Source organism: Natrix helvetica, assembly GCF_964273705.1.
Source record: "Natrix helvetica genome assembly, chromosome: 1".
In the NCBI taxonomy this organism is placed as follows: domain Eukaryota; kingdom Metazoa; phylum Chordata; class Lepidosauria; order Squamata; family Natricidae; genus Natrix; species Natrix helvetica.
Genome location: NC_138548.1, coordinates 358,361,261 through 358,384,295, shown reverse-complemented (window position 1 = coordinate 358,384,295; position 23,035 = coordinate 358,361,261). Strand labels below are relative to the sequence as shown.

The 23,035-nt window shown below is 42.1% G+C and overlaps 1 protein-coding gene across 7 annotated transcripts in view; it reads right to left on the bottom strand.

Annotated features, from left to right (window-relative positions):
- Window positions 1–6,533: 6,533 nt before the first annotated feature.
- LOC309397427 (zinc finger protein 202-like) overlaps window positions 6,534–23,035 on the bottom strand; it is a 36,079-nt gene continuing 19,577 nt past the window's right edge. The window contains exons 1-7 of one of the 7 annotated variants that reach the window (XM_081963441.1): window positions 18,238–18,313; window positions 14,893–15,045; window positions 13,943–14,486; window positions 11,506–11,623; window positions 11,280–11,362; window positions 10,412–10,538; window positions 6,534–9,332 (exon numbers count right to left, since the gene is read on the bottom strand). In XM_081963441.1, the coding sequence (XP_081819567.1) occupies window positions 7,651–9,332; window positions 10,412–10,538; window positions 11,280–11,362; window positions 11,506–11,623; window positions 13,943–14,389 (2,457 nt within the window). In that variant the 5' untranslated portion in view covers window positions 14,390–14,486; window positions 14,893–15,045; window positions 18,238–18,313 and the 3' untranslated portion in view covers window positions 6,534–7,650. Of the gene's footprint in view, window positions 9,333–9,910; window positions 10,539–11,279; window positions 11,363–11,505; window positions 11,679–13,764; window positions 13,919–13,942; window positions 14,487–14,892; window positions 15,046–17,383; window positions 17,511–18,237; window positions 18,337–23,035 lie in introns of those variants that run through there. The other 6 variants (XM_081963442.1, XM_081963443.1, XM_081963446.1 and 3 more) reach the window with 6 other exon arrangements.

Genomic DNA, 23,035 nt, shown 5'->3' with positions numbered 1-23,035 from the left:
CTCCAGAAGGCAGTTTTGATTTAGATTTTGTCAACAAATTTGCTGATTTTCTGGCCACCATCAGATGAATCAAGGGCCCCACCCAGATGCAAATGATGTGTTAATGAAAGTCTCCATACATCTTGGATCTTTAAAAATATGCCAGCATGTGCTGGGAGAGCCAACCTAGAACCCTGGCTGAATGCAAACAATGTGTGGACAAACATCTCTGTACATTGTTTCTATACATCTTGATATTTAAAAATGCCAGCGCGTGCTGGGATATCAAGATAGAATTTGGATCTTTAAAAATTAGCCAGCGTCCGCTGGCAGGTCCAAATTAGAAACGAACATCCCAGGGCAGAGACAGGCATTAACAATCTAGTGCGTGATCATTTCCAGACCTGGAGGGAAGTTGAGATCCTTTAATAATAGAAAATGGAGCTCATTGGCTTATGTACAGCTCCCTGAAGTAATTGTAATAACTGCCTTGCATGAAGAAAGAATGAAATGGGATTTTTGTATGTGAAATTAATGATTGCAGTGCAAATGTGAGTATGTTGATGGTAAAGTTGGTATGAATGTAGTTTGATTCCCTTTCATATAAAGAAGCAGTCAGTTACAAGGTTGTTTAATGGTATGTGTGTGTATGCATGTGTGTTATCATTTCCAAACCTGAAGGGAGGGTGAGATCCTCTAATAAAAGAGAACGAAGCTTGGTGGCTTGTGGAAAAAAAAAAGCTTCCTGAAATACCTAGGATTGTTTGACATGAGCAAGCATGAAGGTCTGATTGCAGTATGAATGTGAGTATATGTCCCCCATGCCCCAGGGAGTGATAAGTGAATGGATCCAGAGATCCAAGTAATTGCCTGTGTGAATTCCCCCTCCCACCCCCACTCTTCCTTCTGGGTCATTCTTTGGAGGGAAGTAGGAAAGGCGGGGAGAATGAGTGTCTGCTCATTTTTTACCATGAGTGTGTGTATGAAACGCCCCAGTGATACCTGTGAATGCCTCTGGGCATTCCCCCCTCCTTCTTTCCCTCTTTCCTTTTGGGTCATTAAAGGCTGAAATTTATTCTCCTCACTTTAACCACTTTCCCCCCCCCTCTCTTCTGAGAAATTTGGAGTAAATGGGTGATCTGCTCCCCTTACCTTTCACTATTGTGATCTTTCATCTGCATATAAAAATTATGCAGTTACATTTCTTTGCTCTGAATACAATTTTGATTTTTTTTTCTTCTTCTGGAAATTTTTGAGGTTTAAAATGCTTAATTAAACCTATAAAAAGAAATGATTTTGAGATATTTTGCTTACATTTGTAAATGTTTTAACATACTTAATGAGAATTTGCTTCCATCTGAATGGAATTTGATATTTTGGAGTGTTGACTCAAAGTACCTTTTTTTTAATTGCAATTTTTTTTAAAGCTGTTCTTACCTCCCTCTTTTACACCTGAGTGCATTTTTAAACGCTTATGAGTCAAGGTGCTCTACCCTATGACATTTTGTTTGTTTGTTTGTTTGCAACACAAGTTGTTGTCCCTCTTGGAAATTTACTCATCTTACTGCAAAAGTGTTTCAATCATACAGGCAGTGGGAATGTCATGTTCCATGAAATTTACATCGTCTGCCTCCTGAAATAATGTTTGGATTTCCACACTTGGACAGAATGGGTGAGATTCCACAACATAAGACTAAAGATATGTCTGTAAAGAACTGTATTCTTGGCCTCTTTTTTTTACCTCAGAAACAAAGGACTGCTAGCTCAAACCATAACTCTCCAATTTGCTGCTGGTGATTGCCTCCTGATAAAACCTGATATGAGAAAAAAAACTTTGCCAAGCCTGGGACAGACTGCCAAGACTGACTGACCACTCTTACCAGCAAGCCAAGCCTAGTACCATCCAGCAGACATGAAAAAGGACTCCGAGATGAAGTAAAGACCAAAAGACTCTTTTCAATTCCCAGAAGACAGCTGAAAAGATTATGGGGAGGGTGGAATTTGATAAGGTTTTCTTTCTCTGTTTCATTCACAGAAATTTATTATGCTTTCTTCCTTGCCTCATTTATATTGTAATCAGTTTAATGTACTCATGTAAGAATTGTATTTGAGAATGGCTGGCACAGCAAGATCTGAACACCTTAGATTTCTGGCTGGTGGGAGGGAAATTTTGTCCAAAATGTCTGTATTTTCTGTATTGTAGAAGCAACTACACACACACACACACACAAAGAGAGAGGGAGAGATAGAGGCTCCATTCAGAATTAGATTGAAACTATCTCCTTGACTTAACTCCACAAAGCTTTTCCTAGGTTGATTTTGCCCTTGCACAAAAGCAGATATCTCCCTTTTAATCCCATGGGGGAGGGTCAGTTCCCCTCAGGCAATTCCCCCACTTGAAGAGTAGCGGAAAGGATCTTCAAAACTCAAACCCTGACTGTAAAAAAAAAAGTGATGCTGCCCAGTTGCCCAGTAAAGCAGGACATGTTGCACTGGTGGTCTCTGATAGGAGTCCCTGGGCTCATTGTGTGTAACTTTAAAAAAAATACTAAATAGCTTGTATTGCACACTAGCTAAACTCAATTTGGCCTCACTAAAATAGAAGCTAGGGCAGGTTAAAGAAATCCCTTGGAAATGGGCAGCCTGTACTTCTTTAAAAGGCAGAACCATGGCTGTGAAGGTTTTTTTGGGGACTTCTGCTTGCTTGTAACCTGGAAGCTCACAGAAAGTGATATCAAACATCTGAAAATAATTGGCATGGTAAATTGGATATTGTAAATTTCTTTCCAGAAATTGTGCCCTGGTTGCTAAGACCTTCATGGTTGAAAGCTCTCTGGGAGCCACTGAAGGGATCCTTCTGCTGTCTCTTTCAATGCTTTTCCATCAGAAAAATTAAGTTTCCCTGATCTGACCAATTTTATCTTTTGTCAAAAACATGTGCGTTCCACTCACATTTTTTTGAAAAAAAAAAGGAGGGATTGTAGGAAGTTATCACCTAGCCCTCTCCCAGAAAAATGAAATATCTAGGAAATATTGATAAGGCAGAATATTATATTTTCCTGGATGTGAAAAAGGGAGAAACACATTTTAAACACTAAATTCCTGCAGCTTCCTGCCCATCCCCACTTTGTCAATGGGCCATTAAGAAGGCCAAGCTAGTCCACTTTACATAATAAAGAGTTCAGCTCCAGGGGGATGGGTGTAGAGTTCTGGCAGTGACAATGAAGGGATGATAATATAAGCCTTTATTCAACTGACCACATGGCATTTGAACTCAATCAAACCTGAATACAAAACAGCCTAGAGGGTTGCCCCTGCATGGGCCCATGTGAGTCTGGCAACCAATCAGAATACATTTCTTACACAGGAACAGGAAACAGATAGGTGGGGCAGAACAGATTATAAAAATCCCTGCAAGCCCTTCTTCAGCCCTTCTTGTCTGCTCTTCTCCTCTCTTCCCTTCTCTTCTCTTCTCCACCAACATTGAAGCATGTGATCACCTTTTTTGTTCAGGAGCTCAAGCCACGTGGTCCTGTCCACCATTAAAACCATCTTTCCAAGCAGCCTCCATGTCTCCAGTGTCTTTTTCCCCACTTGGAGCCGAACCCAGAAGGACATTTCTTCCAACAGGACCACATGGCTTGAGTCCTGAACAGAAAAGGTGATCACATGCTTCAACGTTGGGTGAAGAAGAGGAAGGGGCTTGCTGGGCTTTTTATAATCTGTTCAGCCCCACCTCTATGTTTCCTGTTCCTTTGTAAGCAATGTATCCTGATTTGTTTTCAGGCTCCCATGGGGCCATGCAGGGGCAACTTTCTAGGCTGTATTTTGAGTCCCCTGTTTGATTTTCCAGATGCCATGTGGTGAGTTTCTCTGGAAGGCTAATCCTTCCTTTATTATGTAAAGTACATTAGATCAGGCTTTAATGGGTCATTGACAAAGTGGGGGGAGGGCAGGAAGCTGCAGAGAGCTACTTTGTCTTTAAAAACATGTTTCTCCCTTTTCACATCCAGGGAAATATAATATTCTGCCTTTTCAATATTTCCTAGGATATTTCATTTTTTCTAGAAGAGGGCTGGATGCTAACTTCCTACAGCCTTTTGGAAAAGCACTTCTGGGAGTAGAAGAAAAGGATGCCTCTAACATTGCCTGTCCAGAAAAGAGATCAGCTCACCAGCAGGCAGCAATTGCTAAATTTTCCACTTTTTAATGTCTAAAGCATTAAAATCTTCTTTGGATCCAGTATTGTCCACAAGGGCAGTTCTACTGCTGAAATCAAACACAGGGTAACCCTAGGCCCACTGCAAGGGTTAACATGATCTGGAAAAGCAGAGATATTAATATATATACAAAAAGCAGGTTAGTTAGAGCAATAGCCTTCCCTCTAATGATGTTGTTGGAAGAAATGTCCTCCTGGGTTCGGCTCCAAGTGGGGAAAAAGACACTGGAGACATGGAGGCTGCTTGGAAAGATGGTTTAGTGGTGGACAGAACCACATGGCTTGAGTCCTGAACAGAAAAGGTGATCACGTGTTTCAATGTTGGTGGAGAAGAAGAGAAGGAAGGACTGAGATGCTGAGTCCCTGGTTTTATGCCCTCTCTGGCCTTTGATTTTGAACTTGTCAGATGTATAAAATGAAACACTGGACTATTATGAAGAGTATTACTAAATACAAATATTGCTTTTGTTGAGAAAGAATCTCAACAATTATACAAGTGGTAGAAGGGCATCATGTAGGGTGTTGAATCTTCCAACACGGGTTCGAGTCTCAACTGGTGAATGACTTCCTTCATTTTGTACCTTTCTAAAGGGGTAAACCATAAGCCTGGTTTCCTGATTTCTAACCTAGGGAAAAGCCCCAGCTGCTGCTGACCTCCACTCCAGTGGTGAAATTGAATTTTTTTTACTACCGGTTGTGGGTGTGGCTTGGTGGGCGTGGCAGGGGAAGGATACTGCAATATCTCCATTCCCATCCGATTCTGGGGCCAGCCAGAGGTGGTATTTGCCGGTTCTCCGAACTACTCAAAATTTTGCTACCGGTTCTCCAGAACCTGGTAGAACCTGCTGAATTTCACCCCTGCTCCACTCCCTTTCAAGTTGTTAGTATTAAAAATCTTTATGGAACTTTGTATCCACAGCAAAAGAAAGAATCCTTTAAAGGGAGGATAGTTCTGATGCATCAATCTAGAAGTTCTAAGCCCATCAACTCTCAATACACCCTGCTAATAAAGGGAACTGAATTGGATGACCTACTGTATTTTTTGGAGACACTTCTTCTCCCCTTAAAAGAGGGTGAAAATTTGGGTGCATTTTATACACCAACTGTAGCCCCGCCCACCCACCGGCCCCTACTCTTAGGCCTCCACACGTCACGCTTTACGCATGTTCCAGGCTACAGGGATTGCCACAGACCATCACCCCCTCCATGGCTTGCATTTTCACCCTCTGAATGCTGTTTTAAGACCTGTTCAAGGCTGTGCAGATCGCCAGAGTACATTGCCGCCGCCTCACATTGCGTTTTAGGCCTTCGTACGCCCCGTTTGATCAGCAGCAATGTGTTTTGCTGATACTCGCAGGCTTGAACAGGTCTCAAACAGAGTATTTGGAGGCTGAAAACGCAAGGTGCAGAGGCCAAAACGGCAACTCGGAACAGCTGCTGCCTTGTCTGACTAGTTCCGTGCATCACCTCTTTTTTCATATTTTCCTCCCCAAAAACTAAGGTGTAGTATAAGGTCTTATACTATGGAGCGTCTTATACTCCAAAAATTACGGTACTCGGTTGACTTTTGGCTAGCAGAAGCTGTGAATTGTTAGCCTCAGGGAGGTAGAAATGGGTTAGCAAGAAGGTCCACAATTTATTTGAATTAATCAAATGGTCCTTGCATGGGATTTGAGACCATTATAGGTCGTCCTCAATTTACAACAGTTCAATTTAGTGAATCTTCAAAGTTATAACACCACTAAAAACGTGACTTATGACCTTTTTTCAAACTTATAACCATTGCAGAATCCCCATGGTCATTTGATCAAATTTCCGATGCTGTGCAACTGGCTCATATTTATGACAATTGCAGTCTTCCTGAGCCATGTGATTACCTTTTGTGACTTTTTAACAAGCAAAGCCAATAAGGAAGCCAGATTCATTTCACAATAGGAGCTAACTTACCAACAGCGATTCACTGTGGCAAGAAGAGTCATAAAATGGAGCAAAACTCACTTAATAACTGTTGCCTAAATGTAGAACCTTACTCTTTTCACCATTGAATTTCATTTTATTAGATAGTGCCCAATGTTCAAGTTTGTCAAGATCCTTCTGTATCTTAAGCCTATCTTCTGGAGTGTTAGCTATTCCTGCCAGCTTGGTGTCATCTGCAAATTTGATGAGTTCCCCATTTATTCCCTCATCCAAATCATTGATGAAGATGTTGAAGAATACTGGGCCTAAAACAGAGCCTTGGGGTACTCCACTGCATACTTCCCTCCATGTAGATGCAGTTCCATTGAGGACTACACGTTGAGTGCGGTTGGTCAGCCAGTTACGAATCCATCTGGTGGTGATGCTGTCTACCCCACATTCTTCTACTTTATCTAGTAGTAGGTTATGGTCTACCTTATCCATAATGTCTTTTGTATTTTGCAAGAGTAAACCCATCTCCTGTATAATTCCATTCTTATTTTGTTTTTGTTTTTGAGAAAAAAGAGAAATTAACTTTTATCCAACAGTCCAAGAACTATTTATTCAGTCTTTGAATTACCCTTCAGGTAGTACACTAGTCCCATTTCTTTATGTCTCATAGGTTAACAATCGGTTCCATTTTAAATAGAACCAGAAGTTATCAAAAGCCCCTTTATGTCCTTTTTACAAATTCAACCCCCTAGTATAATATTCAGATGTCTGTAATTGAATCACTTCCACTTTTTCATATTTGGATCTCCAATACTCATAGGGTAACTAAAAATAATCCAATGGAAAGGCGTTCAGTCTTTCATATAAGTGGAAGGCTTGTTATTTACCTTTTTATCAGCACGTGGCACTCTCCTCTTAGGTTTCAGTTTACAAGTCTGCCCTGGTTTTGGTTATAAAACAATTGAAAAAGCAGAATGAGTTTTGTAAATATATAATTCCAACATTTAAGAATGCCTTCCCAGTACCGCTTCTTCCCAGTTTAGGAATCCAATTTTCTATTTATTTCAAAGTCTATTATTTACTCTCCTGCGCTTCCATTTCCGGTTAGGCATTATTTCAAAGTGCCCCAAAATGCTTAAATGCAGCTTTAACACATAGTTCTGGGCAGATGGTTCGAAATTATTTCTTGGGGTTAAATTTAGTGCAGAAAAAAAATCCTCTCCCCCAGTTCCAACACGGCTCACGTTCTTCTCTCTAGCACCGGTCTTAGCTGCTGTACTTCTATTGTCCCAGCATTGCAGCAGCCATCTTTAGTCTGCTTCTTCTTGACGTGGCTGAGAGGGGGGAAAAAACCCAGGGCCAGACAGGAGAGTTGCAACTCTACCCGACCTCACAGGGTGCCCCTCTTTGCTTCCTCACTCCTTCAGATTGGCGTTGGCTCCCTCCGGAGCCCACAAACATGAAGAATTCAACACAGGAAAGGGAACACCCATTCCTCAGTGTCTGTATTGCCGCGATGTCAATTGAAAGTCCCATACTTCCCTTTATTGATATGGTTTCTCCCTGGTGTGGATCCTATTATGTGTGGTAAGAACATATTTCCTACTAAAGCTCTTTCCACACTCCATGCATTGATATGGCTTCTCTCCTGTGTGAGTCTTCTTGTGGGAATTCAGATGACTGCTACTAGCAAAGGTCTTTTCACATTCCTTGCATTGATATGGCTTCTCTCCTGTGTGACTCGTCTTGTGGGAATTAAGACTGCTGCTACTAGCAAAGGTCTTTCCACACTCCATGCATTGATATGGTCTTTCTCCTGTGTGAATCCTTTTATGGATGGTAAGAGCAGAATTCCACCTAAAGAACTTTCCACATTCCACACATTTATATGGCTTCTCTCCTGTGTGGATCCGCTTGTGGGAATCCAGATGTCTGCTGCAACTAAAGCTCTTTCCACACTCCATGCATTGATATGGCTTCTCCTCTGTATGGATATATTTATGGTAAATCAGATCTCTTTTCCTACTAAAGCTCTTTCCACACTCCATGCATTGATATGGCTTCTCTCCTGTGTGGGTCTTCTTGTGGGAATTAAGACTACTGGTACAAACAAATGTCTTTCCACACTCCTCACACTGATATGGTTTCTCTTTTGTGTGGATCCTCTTGTGGTAATCAAGATTACTGGTAAAAATAAAGGTCTTTCCACACTCCATGCATTGATATGGCTTCTCTCCTGTGTGGATTCTCTTGTGAGAATTCAGATGACTGCTACTAGCAAAGGTCTTCCCACACTCCATGCATTGATATGGTCTTTCTCCTTTGTGAATCCTTTGATGGAGTATAAGAGAACGGTTATAACTGAAGGTCTTTCCACACTCGACACAATGATATGGCTTCTTTTCTGTGTGGATCATCTTATGTGTGTTAAGATGACTGGTACAAGTAAAGCTCTTTCCACACTCCATGCATTTATAAGGTCTTTCTCCTTTGTGATTCATTTGATGCCTTATAAAAGACTTAGAATAACAGAAGGTCTTTCCACACTCCATGCATTGATATGATTTCTCTGTTCTGTGGATCTTCTTATGGGAAGCAAGATGACTACTACTACTGAAAGCCTTTCCACACTCCATGCATTTATAAGGTCTTTCTCCTTTATGATTCCTATGATGGACTTTAAGAGAGCTATAATAACAGAAGGTCTTTCCACATTCCTTGCATTGATATGGCTTGTCTCCTGTGTGGATCCTCTTGTGAGAATTAAGACGACTGCTACAAGGAAAGGTCTTTCCACACTCCATGCATTGATATGGTTTCTCTCCTGTGTGGATCTTCTTATGGGAATTGAGACTACTACTGCAAGTAAAAGTCTTTCCACACTCCATGCATTTATAAGGTCTTTCTCCTTTGTGATTCCTTTGATGGATTTTAAAAGAGCTATTATAAGAGAAGGTCTTTCCACATTCCATGCATTGATATAACTTCTCCTCTGTATGGATAGTTTTATGCTGAATCAGAACATTTTTCCTACTAAAGGTCTTTCCACACTCCATGCATTGATATGGCTTCTCTCCTGTGTGAATCCTCTTATGGGAATGGAGACTACTGCTATGAGTAAACATTTTTCCACACTCCATGCATTGATATTGCTTCTCTTTCCCCTTTTTCGAATGGATCGCTTGGCATTCCTCCTTGTCATTCTTATCCTCCTGCCCATTATAGCCTTAAAAAAGAAAAAGAATAGGAAAAGTAGCAAGAATGGGAGAACAATCAAACCTTTTCTTCTGAAATTTAGCCAAAGAATCATCAATATATTTTGGCTGCTTTGGTAGCAAACATGAAGATTCCAAACTAAGGTTTTAGCAAAGACCCATTTCCAAATGTTTTCTTACTAATTCTCATCTAACAGGATTGGATCACATCACAATGAATCTAAGACACAACCCTGATCTAATCTTTGACCTGGGACTATTCCATGGTGCCACAAACTCCTGAAGTCCATTGGACACGCTATCATGCTGGGACAACAACATACCAACCAGCTCCTCAACTTCACTGGAAGTCTCATCCTCCCCCCCTGTCTGCAGAGCAGAATCTTTGAAAACCAAGGGAAATGTCTGTATGGCAGTAGCTCCCCACCCTCAATTAGGCTGATGACAAACTTGGTATACAAACGGGGAATATCTCAGAGAAGGGAACATCCCACTCTGGACACACGCAGTCTTGGTTATAACAGCTCAGGGCCATCAGGGACATAGAGCAGAGATTTAGGAGTGAATACTAAACCCTGGTAGGCAGAATTTGCTCAAGAGAAGCCCATACCTAGGTGCAGCCTACCTCTCAGATTCTTGCTAATATCATCTGTGGCATGGAAATGAATATTTTATAGTTTATGAGCAGAAAGCATTAAAAATACGTTTCATTTATGTAAAAGGAGAGGGTATGCAGTTTTCTTTCAAAAATTTTCATTCTTCCATAATGTCAGTTTGGTCAAATGGTTAAAGGATCAAGCAAAAAACTAGGTTAGTGAGTTCTAGTTCATCCTTAGGATGTATGCTGGCTAGGTGACTTTGGGCCAGTCTCTCTCAGCTCAACCCACGTCACAGGATTGCTGTTGTAGGGAAAATCAGCACGAGGAAGGAATATTCAGTTTGTCCACTGCCTTTGTTATTTTCAATAAAATAAAGGCAGGATTTAAATAAATAAGTGGTCTTTTTAATCACTTAATCTATTTTTTAAAATAACATCTAAGTCCCCCACCCCATGATTTTTCTATTTTTCTGAGCATATAGGGATTCTTACCCAGAGAAAACAGATTCCTGGAATTCTCCAGCATGACTTCTTCGTGGAGCGCTTTTTGGTCAGCATCCAATTGAGACCATTCCTCCTTGGAGAAATACACGGCCACTTCCTCAAAAGACGCAACAGCCTAAACAAGGAAACAAGTTTTCCTTTTAGCAGATAACCCCAATTCAAGGAGAGAGATCCAGTGAACGAAATGGGCACCTTGTGCAGAGTTCAGAATGAGATCTCATTGCTTTTGACTGACGGCACAACTGAAGCACATTGGATCATGTTGGAAGTATTTGGAATGCCCTTCAGTGTAGCCAACTAAAATAGTTTTCTTGCTCAATTGGTAGTTTGGTCTTAAATTCATTAGTTATCAGTGGCTCCAATTCTTCCTAGGGTGGGCAATTCCAAATAGTGGCAAAAACCACCTGACATTTTTGCCAATGACTTACTTTATCCACTGAGGGGCAAAAGTAACCCAACTCCCCACCTTCATGATGGTGTTGGAAGAGCTTGTAACAGGATATCTCTATGGAGATTCTCTATCACCAGGTCATGATTGACCCAAAGATGCTCTTCAAAAGGGAAAAAAAGGTATTTTTTGTAATGGGATGTGAGAATAACTTGTGGAGACCAGGAGAGAAAGAGACCCGATGATGACAATAGTCTGATCAAAGAAATCTGACTGTGGAGCAGAAGTGGAGAAAGTGTCGTCCAAAGGATCCCCTCAGAACAGAAAGACACACGAAGCGAAATATGAATTATGAATCTAATATCAGATTCGTATTGCTTAGAAACAGCAGTTTATTACACTCAAGTCCAGAACAAAATGAAACCCACCCAAGGTTCATGGACCTTTTCTGATGTTTCTCCTCCTTACCCGAAGTAGCGGTTCAGCCAATTCTTCAGCTCCACCACAAAGAGGAGGTGATTCTAACATTTCCAAGGACGGCTTTCTACTCTCTGTGAGAAATAGAAAAACGTTGAACAATGGTGGGAGCGGATTAGTTAGATACATTCTAATGAAGAGGAGCAAAAGAATGAGTTAAATGTTATTTCTTTATGTGTGTTGAAATCTCACGTCACTCAGAAAGAAATTTTCTTACCTCGAGTGGTGTCCTGACTTTGATCTTTGTGTAAAGTCTCCCTGAAAAGCAGCTTTTGAAAAGATTTAAATGAATCATTCCTGTCTTTGGGATCCTCCATCATAGCTTCCAAGGATTTCTGGACATGATGTGAGACGAGAAACAAAGAGTATTAGTGAATTATCATACTGGTTCTGGTTCCGGCGGCGGCGGCGACGGGCAGCTCTTTGCCCGCTCCGGCTCCCCGGTGGGCTTCCCCACTCCTTGGGGGGCACAGGACACCCCGCAGAGGGGTCCTGCCGGAGGGGCAGCATCGCGGAGGACTCCTGCAGCGGCGGTAGCCGGCGGGAGCTCTCTCGCGCGCCCAAGGCACCGGGGAGCAAGCTCGGAGGGCGCTTCGCGTTCCTACGCCTCGCGCCTCGCTATAAGCCGACTGGAGAATGCTACAATTGAAGGAAGCAGCTGCGGTGCGGTGAGGTTGCTTCTCTCTTCATCCCTTACTTTGCATGAAGATTTACTCAGCTTTTAAAACTTTAAAATAACTTTCGGAGCATTTTAGAGGTGCGGCTGGAGGGAGGGGGGTTTTTCCCCCCCCCTTGGACAAGCGGCGAGAAACAATTTTGCTCTCAGCCCCCGGGGAAGGAGGAGGGGGGAGAGCCAACGAATGAAGCCTCACTTAGGCTGAGATGATTTTCTTTTCAATTTAATCCTACATATTACAATGATTTGAGGACTTTTGGAACTTTTTAAAACTTCGTTACGCCTCTGTGCCCAAAACTGGCAGGGCAAGATGGCACACTTCCGTTGTCTTTATGAACTCTGAAACCTGACTCCACCTTTAAAATTCAGGCTTCCGGTCTTTGTCTCCGTGTCTCCCAGAGGAATCTCTTGTGGATTGGTATTTTTTCAACCTTCTAGGGGAAATTTTCTATCTATTGCCAGACTTATTGGAGAGACTCTCTTCTGCCTGGTTCTTCTGCTCCCGGATTCACCTGGCTACCCTTCTTTTCTAACTGCTTACTTCATATTTGGACTGAACTTCTAACGTTATAAAGGATGGCATCTAAAAGACCCCCTCCTGGAAAACCTGGCTTTGCCACTTCTGCTCCAACATCCGCAACATCCAGTCCAGCCACACAGTCAAAGATAACAGAATTGATGCAACATAAGACTACAGAGATGGACTTTCAACAAATGCTTCAACAAATTCTACAGGGCCAGGAGGAAATCAAGAAACAGCTAAGGGAAATGAAAGATGAAATTAAAGAAAATCAAGCCCAAATATATAAGAACTCACAAAGACTGAATCTTGTGGAAGGGGGGGTGGAGGAGGTGAGGGGGGGGGTGGAAGCTGTGCAGAAAGGGAACAAAGATCTTGACATCCAACAGATGAAATTAGAATTTGAGAGAATGTCCTATTATCTTAGATTTCAAAATGTTATAGAAGAAGATGGGGAAAATATAAGGGACATCATGACAAACATTCTGGCTGACTACACACACAAAGAAAAACAACAGATGGGGTGGGATATAGACCTGGTTTATAGAGTGAACTCAGCTTACGCTAGAACACACAATGTACCCAGGGAGGTTCACATTAAATTCCTTAGAAAAAGCACAAGAGATGAGATTCTGGATGTACAAAGGGGGCAAGCATTGACATATCATGATATGGAGATAACCATTCTGAAGCAGATCCCTAAGAAGATTAGAGAAAAAAGAAAAAATTATTCGCAATTAGCGAATAAATTATACCAGAAAGGGGTGTGGTTTAGATGGTTGATGCCTGAAGGTATGCTGATATTCTGGGAGGAGACAAGAATCAGAATTAATTCACCCATAGAGGCGCAGGCCTTTATGGAAAAAAATAAAACACTCCTAGAGAAACCACCAGACACTACAACGGACACGCAGGACACGGGAGGGGCCAGAGCTCTGCCAGTGGAGGGAGATGGGGCAATAGCAAGAAGACTCAGATCACAAAAATAAACAAGAAAATCATATTATTATAAATTGACCGAAAGTGAAAATGGAATTATATCTGGATTTTATACTGAAATGTTTAATTTGATTGAATTTAATAATAGAACTAATATGCTGATTGTAATCAATTATATACTAATGCATTATATATAAATGTATACTATGGGTATGGAGGGAGGGGTGCCTCTCACATTTTGCAACTGCCAAAATTTGTATACCTGTCCATTTACCCTTTTCCCTATAAATTTTGAAAAACCAATAAAATTTTATTACAAAAAGTGAATTATCATACTGCACCTTTAAACTAGCAGACCCCAAAGTCGAAAGAGAATAGAAGAATTGCCCCAAACACAGCTTCTGGAAGAAAAATGGAGCAACTGGCCTTAGGTACTAATAATCCCAGTAAACTCTACCAAATAGGAATTGAAAATTCAGAGAGATTCTCTTTAGAGCTGAAGTGATTACGTTCTCACACCTGCATCTTCTCCGTCTCCTGGGCCAGGAGGAAGCCTTCGGCCAGGGCCACCGCCTGGGAACTGGTTTCTGCTCCACACTCCCGCACCCATTTCTCCATCTCTGGGGGAAGGACAGCCACAAACTGCTCCAGGAGCACCAAGTCCAGCATCTGAGCCTTCGTGTGTCTTTCCGGCTGCAGCCACTGACGGCAAAGGCGGTGAAGCTGACTGCAAACATCTCTGGGACTCTTCCCCTCCTGAAACTGCACTTTTCTGAAGTTACAGCATTCAACCTGTGAACTGTTGGCTTCTTGGTTCTTCTGTCCAAGAATTGCCCTATTCTTCCCACAGCTCCAAGGCTGAATAACTGGAGGGCCTTTTCCAACTTCTGCATCTGCTGGGTGTTGTCCCTCCATCTTTTCTCTGGTCTCTAATCCAGCACCAAAATGGATGGATGGATCTCCCATGTTTTACTAATCAGAGGATATCTGGCCATTCAGCCCTCTTCCCACTCAAGATACTTTGGACTCCAAAGGAACCAGGAAAGATTTCCAACTTATATATCTGAAATGGAAAACAAAAGAAACTTCCAGAAATACAGGTAACTTAACAACAAAAACCCAAATAGGAATTCTTATGAACCCAACAATATCTGGAAAGAGGGAGGAAATCTTATTTAGTTGATGGACTAACATATCTGCGTGTGGAAAAAAATCTTTAATAACCTTCTGGATCAACTTTGATCAAGGACTAAAAACTTTGGATGCATAAATTGAAAACAACCACTTCATAAATGCATGGCACAACATAGGAGAACAAACCCATCAGGCAAGATTCAGCAAGCAGTTCATCTGCATTTAAAAGACAAAGGTCACTCTTTTGAAGACATCAAAGTACACATTTTGGACAGAGAGGACTGCTGGTTTGAAAGAAGGTTCAGCGAGGCAATCAATGTCAAAACTGAACAGACCTTTCTCAATAGATGGGAAGGGATATGACATCCTCTATCTGCAGCCTACAACACAGTTCTTTCAACAGTTCAAAAATGACCAGCTGTCTACAAATCCTTCCGTTCCCCAGTCAGTCAGACCTGAAGAAGTTTTTTGGATGAGAAGCGAAAGATCTACAAAGAAAAAACAGAAAGTCCAGTTGCCTCTTGAAAAAGCACCTTTGGGACAACCTTAAGCTAGATGACTGAGGATCTCCATAGACTCTTGGTGCAAAATGCTATGGGTCCCTGAGAAATCAGAATCAACAAACAACTGTTCAATGCAAACAGACAAATACCCAAATCAATAAACTAGCGATGGTTTACATGATGTATTGATTCAGGCTTCTCCTGGAAAGAGGTCTCTCACTTTTCGCCTAATTCTAAATGGCCCCGACTTTTTTGACGCTCTTGATTTTCCTCCTGGAGGCAACACAGAAGGACCGTAGCTTTTGATTTCTTCCCTGACTGCTCTGTGCATGCACAACACACTCCTTACATTGATATGGTTCCTCTCCTGCGAGGATCCTTTTGTGGGAAGAGCAAAATTCAACTTATAGCCCTTTCCACGTTCCACACATTTATATGGCTTATCTCCTGTGTGTATCCTTTTGTGGGAAATAAGACTACTGCTACAAGTAAAGGTCTTTCCACACTCCATGCATTTATAAGGTCTTTCACCTTTGTGAATGCTTTGATGTCTTATAAGAGAGTCATAATAACAGAAGGTTTTTCTGCACTCCATACATTGATATGTTTTCTTTTCTGTATGGATAGTTTTATTGTTTGTACTGTTAGGAAGCCAACTGACCCAAGGAAAGCCTTTTTTTTAATTCCACTTTGTGATTGCTTTGTTTCATTACTCTTTGGTTGCATCTAATCTGCAAATTTTCTTTTTTCGTCTTTCAGATGGATGGCTTTGCATTCCTTGTTGCAATTCTTATTTTCTTGCCCGTTAAAAATGAAATGTAGCAAGAATAAAGAGCTATCAAACTTTTTCTTCTGAAATTTAACCAAAGAATCATTAATATAATTTGGATGTTTTGTTGGCAAATATGATGATTCCAAACTAACGTTTTAGCAAAGACCCATTTTCAAGTGTATCCATACTGATCTTTATATAACAATATTGGATAACATCACAATGAATCTAAGACACAACCCTGATCTAATCGTTGACCTGGGATTATTCCGTGGTGCTACAAACTCCAAGACACAGTATCATTCTGGGTCAACAACATAGCCACTAGCTCCCCAACTTCATTTAAATCTCATCTCCAATTGTCTGCAGAGCAGAATCTTTGAAAAGCAAGGGAAATTTCCAGATGGCAATAGCTCCCCACCCTCAATTAGGCGGATGTCAAATTTGGTACACAAATGGCCACAACTCAGAGAAGGGACATCCCTCTCAGGACCAATCCAGTCTTGGTTATAGCAGCTCAGGCCCATCGCAGAGCCAGTGACAACATTCAGGTATGGTAGGCAGATCCCTATCTGTGTCCCTCAGATTCTGGCTAATATCTTCTATGGCATGAAATGTTGTATTTTATGAGAATAAAGCATTAAAAAACCAATTGCTTTATGTAAAAAGGAAAGCTATAAAGGTTTCCAATTTTTCTTTCAATAAATTTCCTTCTTCTATAAATTCAGTTTGGCGAAACAGTTAAGGCACCAGGCTAGAAACTAAGAGGCTGTGAGTATAGTTCAGCCTTAGGGATGAATGTTGGCTTGGTGACTTTGGGCCAGTCTCTCTCAGGTCAACCCATGTCACAGGGTTATACAATACAATAATACAATAGTAGAGTAGGAAGGGACCTTGGAGGTCTTCTAGTCCAACCCCCTGCCTAGGCAGGAAACCCTATACCGTTTCAGGCAGATGGCTATCCAACATCTTCTTAAAGACTTCCAGTGTTGGGGCATTCACAACTTCTGAAGGCAACTTCTGTTCCACTGATTAATTGTTCTAATTGTCAGGAAATTTCTCCTCAGTTCTAAGTTGCTTCTCTCCTTGATGAGTTTCCACCCATTGCTTCTTCTTCTACCCTCAGGTGCCTTGGAGAATAGTTTGACTCCCTCTTCTTTGTGGCAACCCCTGAGATATTGGAACACTGCTATCATGTCCCCCCTAGTCCTTCTTTCTCTTAAGCTAAACATACCCAGTTCCTGCAACCGTTCTTCATATGTTTTAGTCTCCAGTCCCCTAATCATCTTTTTTGTAGTTGTTGTAGGGAAAACAGCAGGAGGAAGGAATATTGGGTTTGTCCATTGCCTTTATTATTTTAAAAATATACAGGCAGGATATAAATAAATGATTTTTTAAAACCACTTATTTCACTTAAACTATTTTTTAATAACATCTAAGCCTCCCTCACTGACCCCATGACTTTTCTGTTTCTGAGCACAGATAGGGATTATTACTCAGAGCATTTCTTGTAGCCTTGGGTGTCCATGCCTTCTTCCTGGCCTCCCTTACCTTATGGAGTCTTCTTTGTAGCCTAGTGGACAAAGCTTTCTTTCTTATCTATTTTGACTCAACACTGGGCAGCTCTTGCTCCTGCCTTCCTTATATATGCAACATGAAGTTCCTAGCCAGAAGAAAGACTACAGAAGAAAGATAGCAGGAGTTAAAATAATTTCTGACTAAAGCAAAATAACACCAAGGTTTAACTAAATTTTATTACTATGTCCCTTCAGAATAAAGCACCTACGGGTTTAACATGATGTGGAGGATGGTGTGATCTGCTGGAAGAACCAGTTGGTGCTGAAAGGCTGGAAACCAGGAAACCGAGTCCCAGTCCTTGCACACCTTATATATAAAATTTCTTGCACACGGAGTTGCAGCTTTGCATGCAAAGGCAGCAGGAGAGACTCCGGCAGGTGCCTTCTCTCAGCCTAGGAAAGAGGAGGAGAGGGAACCCCCTTCTTAAAAAGGGGGTCATGAAATATGCAGGAAATTGTCCGGGAGTCAAGACCGATTTGAAAGTAGAAATTTGTTTTGCAAAGCCGACCTTCCCCCCCCCCGCTACCCCCCTTGCAGGGTTTCCCCCAATGAAATGGAGGGTAAATGCACCCCTCGTTTCAGCGATCCTGATCCCACCCCCCGGCCGGAGCAGCACGATGGTCCGGAGCTTTGCTTTCCCCCCCTGCCTGGCCCGTGCATGCACAGGGGCGGCAGGGGAACATGGGACCACGGGGTCTCCTTTTCCCATAACTCCGAACCTGATGAACTTTTGCAGGTCGCCACGCACGCCTCCAATAACAGCGTCTGGATCTCCATCCGTGTAAGATTTCCCTGCAAACTCTTGGACTTCTGGAAAAAAAACTCACCTTAAGGTTCAGAAGGAAGGAGAGCCGGATCGGACACGCTAGAAAATTCAGATGCGCTCCCAACCTTTTCTGGGGGGAGAGGGAAAAGAGGGGAGGGGGGATGGCCCGGAGAACGCTTGTGACCGGGGAAAGAAAAAGGCGCATGCTCAGTTTTCTTGGAAAGCGGGAGGGGGAGGGATCTTTGCCCGGCTCTTCCAACAGCTACCGAGGGCGCCCCCTGGAGGATCCTGCGAGCGATGCCAGAGGACACGGAGAGCATCACCATATTCCATGCGGGACTCGGATGATGGGCATTGGACTAGCAGAAAAGTGTCCCTCTAGCATTGCCTGCCTAGAAAGGCCGTGTCGTCTTCAGCAGGAGGCAGTTTCCAGATTTTCCTCTTTTTAATGTCTAAGAACCATCTGTGTTCTTGCCAACCTTGAGGAAATCTCTGGGGAGACTCAAAAGCCGCTTTCCTCAAGAGCAGCCTCTCTGCTGAAGGGTCTCTAGGAGGCCTCAAAGAGGAGCAAACATCCTGTCAGAAACGGCAGGGATGTCAAAAGACAAGAAACAAAGTCTCTCTTTGAGAGTCAAGCTTCCATGTTGTGGTTGTTGGCAAACTCAACACTGAAGTGATGGAAGATATGGGGGGTGGGGTGGGTAGCAGAGACCCAGGGAGGAAAGATGAGTTAGGAAAGTTAAGGTTTGTATTGACTTTCTTTAGTGAGTTCAATTATTACAGCTGCCTTTTCAAAGTCATGCCTCTGGGCAGCCAAGGAGAATGGGAAGCACCAAGAGGAAGCCCACAACAATAAAAATAATCCTGAGGAAACAATCCTGATGAAAAAAAAGACGCCCCAAAGAAATCAAGTTGCAAAATGGAGAGAAAGCTGAAACTCATAGACCTTTCGGAAATTTAACCTCAAAACAGGTGCCATGATGAAGACATGGAGAACGGAAGAGTGAAATCTCATGCGTGACTGGAGAAAAGCTGGAATTAACAAAACTAGGAAAGGCAAATGTTGAAAAGTGAATATAAGGCTCAAATACCACTGGTTTGAAGAGATCAGTCTGGATTTGGGTGTGACAGTGCAAGAACAACAAAAAGATTTATCAACATTAATAAAATAAAGAAATGGGGAAATAAAGAAACAATTTAAAAAGAATAGAATTAACCTCTCTCTTTCCAAAAGCCTGGTTCTTTTCAGCCTATTTTCTCTGAAGAAAAAATGATATTTAGTTACAATTATTGAAAGAAAACATGTATATAGAGGAGAAATAGTGGTTAAGGAGCATTTTTTTTTTAAAAAATGGCCTTAACTTCTCATTCTTGCTCTTCTTTTTTCAGCCATTTCTTTATGCAGCGAGGCTCCTTCTAAATACCTCCTGTTTAATTCTGTCAGTCTTCTACTATGAAAACATTGACATGATTACAAAACCAAAATCGGTGCCCTTTCACCTGTTTGATCCAGAACCATCAATCAACAATATGTAAATGAGGACTCAATCATCCAGGCCAAACGCATCTATAAATATTAATTAGTGGTAATGATTGAAATCATGGCATCAGTGAATGATGTTTGAATAGTTTCAAAGTGTCCTGATCCTCTGAGAGTCTGAAGTATCCCCCCGCTTGCAAACCCTTCCACGTTTTCATGTGCTTTTAATTTTTACTGTTAAAACAAAACAATATTTAATAAAGTCTCAGGAATAACCATGCCATTGCTAAGGCAAAAAATGCTTGAAAAAGGTGTTTTTGAACATGGATTTGATGGGCTTCCCCTCATTCTGGCTTATTTTGTGAGAGAGGAATTCTTCATCCTGAAGCTTTTCCACACTGGATGCATTTATATGTATGTGATGATTTTCTCAAATAATAATAGTTCTTTGACCAAATAAATTTCCTTGAGTTGCAGGTATGATGATCTCCATATCCAAGAGCCACTTTTCTTTACCTCTCTCTTTCAGAAACTGGTTGTTTTCTGAAGTAATTTTTCTTAATTTCATATTTTATTAGGTTTTATTTATTTTGATTATCAATAAACCAAAGGTCTCCCTTTTTGCTTGATAATTTGCAGTGTTACAATACTGAGGTTGCTTTCATTCTCACGAATATCTCTAACTTGGCAGAAAGATAAACTCTATATAGTTTTATGGAACTTCAATTCTCTTTGGATTTATACGCTAATGTGCATTCCTCATTATGGAAATTTCAGTCCACTAGAGCTAATCCACTAGAGCTTTGCAATAATCTGGAGAAGTTTGCAAAACTGAATGTTCCCTATGTCGTCAGAAGTGCCCACAGTCACTTTGTGGAGTGAGATCACAACTGCAAATGACCCAACTCCATTGTAGCCACATATATCACACTGTGTGAATGCAGCCATACTATCCACCTTGCCAATTGCTACAAAATCTTTGTTGTTCCCTGCTTGATTTTTACAATACAAACCTCTCTTCTCTTCCTTCATGTTGCGTCATAACCAAAGATTTAATCCCGGATTCTGTTTTCAGTGTGAGAGAAAGAACCCCACTCTTGGTGGCTGGCATTGATCTCACCTTCAATTCAGTAAAAAACCAAAAGGTAGAAATAATTTCCTGATTTCACTACGCTTAGGGAAATGCATGCTTCCCTCCATAAGATGTAGTTACATTAAGGAATACAAATTGAGTGCCATTGGTGAGCCAATTACAAATCCATCTGGTTGTGATATTCTCTATCCCATACTATTGTATCGTAACAAGAAGTAGGTTGTGGTCAACTTGATTAAATGCCTTATTAAAGTCCAAGTATACTATGCCCATAGCATTTCACTGGTCCTAATTTAATCAGTTTGTCAAAGAGTTGGCTAGTTCAATCCTGTAGTTCAGGAGAGTTTCTTTTTCAAAAAATCTCCTGTACAACCAGTACGTCATAGGTAAAGATAAAAAATGGGAAGAACTTGGTTGAAGAGGTTGTGTGCAAATTGGAGCTTCCACATGGGATAAAGACACTGATTTCTCAGGGATTTCCTATTTCAGTGGATGTGGCTGACAGCAAATGTTCAGTTCTTGGGAGGTTAGACAGAGTCAAACAACTGATTTCAGAAAGACTGCCTATGAATTTGTTCTGCATTCTGTCTTGATGAGATTGCCAAATCCTCATCTCTTGTAAAGGGCTTCTGTGAGATCCTGGAGCTGTCTGTCTCTTCTGTAGAAACATTTTGCTCTAAAACCAACAAGATTCCCCCAGTTGCACAATATTGTGAAGCATCATTCAACTTTCCTAATTTGTAACCTGTGTGCAAGCTAAGGTTGGCATTGACCTCACTTTGTATTCTCAACAGGAACTAAACTGAGAAGTGATTTCCCCTCTCTTAGGCCTAGGGTCTTTTCCTGCTTTTTAATTTTGGGAGTTCAAGCTAATGAAGCAGATGGCTAAATATTTAAGTGTTGCAGAAAAACGTATTAGGAAGGTGGTAACTACTGTCCCAAGATGAAGAACTAAATGAATTAACATCCATCATCTTCATCTATTGTACACTAATCAAGCAAGCTGTCCCTGGGTGGGCCTGAACCACCATCCTTCTGGTTAACAGCCATACATGTGCCACGGACACCTGACACAAGACTTGACGTCAGTTTTCCTTGGCTTGAGGATTCAAGATATCTTAAGTCATAAACTACAGTTTGTTCTTTTCCTCCATTATCTCATGTATAAAATGAAACCTTGGGACTATAAAGAAAAGTAGATTGGATGACCTACTTAGCTCAGCTGACCTGGTAGAAGCTGTGTACTGCCAACCTCAGGGAGGTCCAAAAGGGTTAGCATTCCACATTGTTAGCCCTGAAGAATGTCTGTGGGTGCCCCTTCTTTAGTTAGGTGGCCAAATTATGAACTTGATTACTGCCAATTGATAGAGATCGGAGATCATAGAAAAAGACCTCGTACACCAGGGGTCTTCAAACTATGGCCCACGGGCCAGATACGACCCACCAAAGCAATTTATCTGGCCCACGCATCTTAACATGGGCAGACTGAAGTAGCCTGCTCAGTGGGAATGTTGATTCCATATTCCAGAGCTGTAGTCACAGGACTGGCCCATTAGTCATCCCGGAGCAGCTCCTCCACCACGTGCACCTGCTTGCTGGGGAGCAGCCGGGCAGCACATGGTGGGGATGGAAATCTCCACTGTAGAGGGTGGTACAAAGTTATGCAAAGAGTAGTGCAGCCCCCGCCAGCTGGAGCGAGATAATGGCACTATTGCGGCAAGGTGGAGTGGTGCTGAATTGCCAGTGGCAATGGCCAGACCCTTAGTGTGGGAGTGAAGCACCCCTGAATTTGCCTTTGTGCGGCAACAGCATTCCGCCTTCATTGCGGTACATTTGTGCTCAAGGCAGCCCTTGCCTCCCGCCGCTTCGTGATCGGAGCTGTAAGCCACATCCAGGAAGCACTGTGGTGGAGAGAAGTGGTCTGGACTGATTCTCCGGTGCCTCATCTCTTGCTCGGTCTCACGGGCGCTTCTTCCGGCCCTTGTTGGTGCTGGCCGTGCCTCGGTCTCTCAGGGAGATGCGCAACCTGTTCTCCACCCTGAGACACTGGCATGACCAGCACCACTGCTGTTGCCAGGGGTGAGTGGGGCAGGGTTGCCTTGTGGCTCCACGTTGTTATGGGCTCTAGGAGGAGAAGCACACTAAATTTCACTGTGCTGCACAAGGTGCTGCAACAGCAGCGGGCAGGCCATGGAGGCAGCAAAACATCAGCGGGGGAGCAGTCTCAGGGCGGAGAGCAGGTCGTGCATCTCACTGAGTGACCTCGGTGCATCCAGCACCAATAAG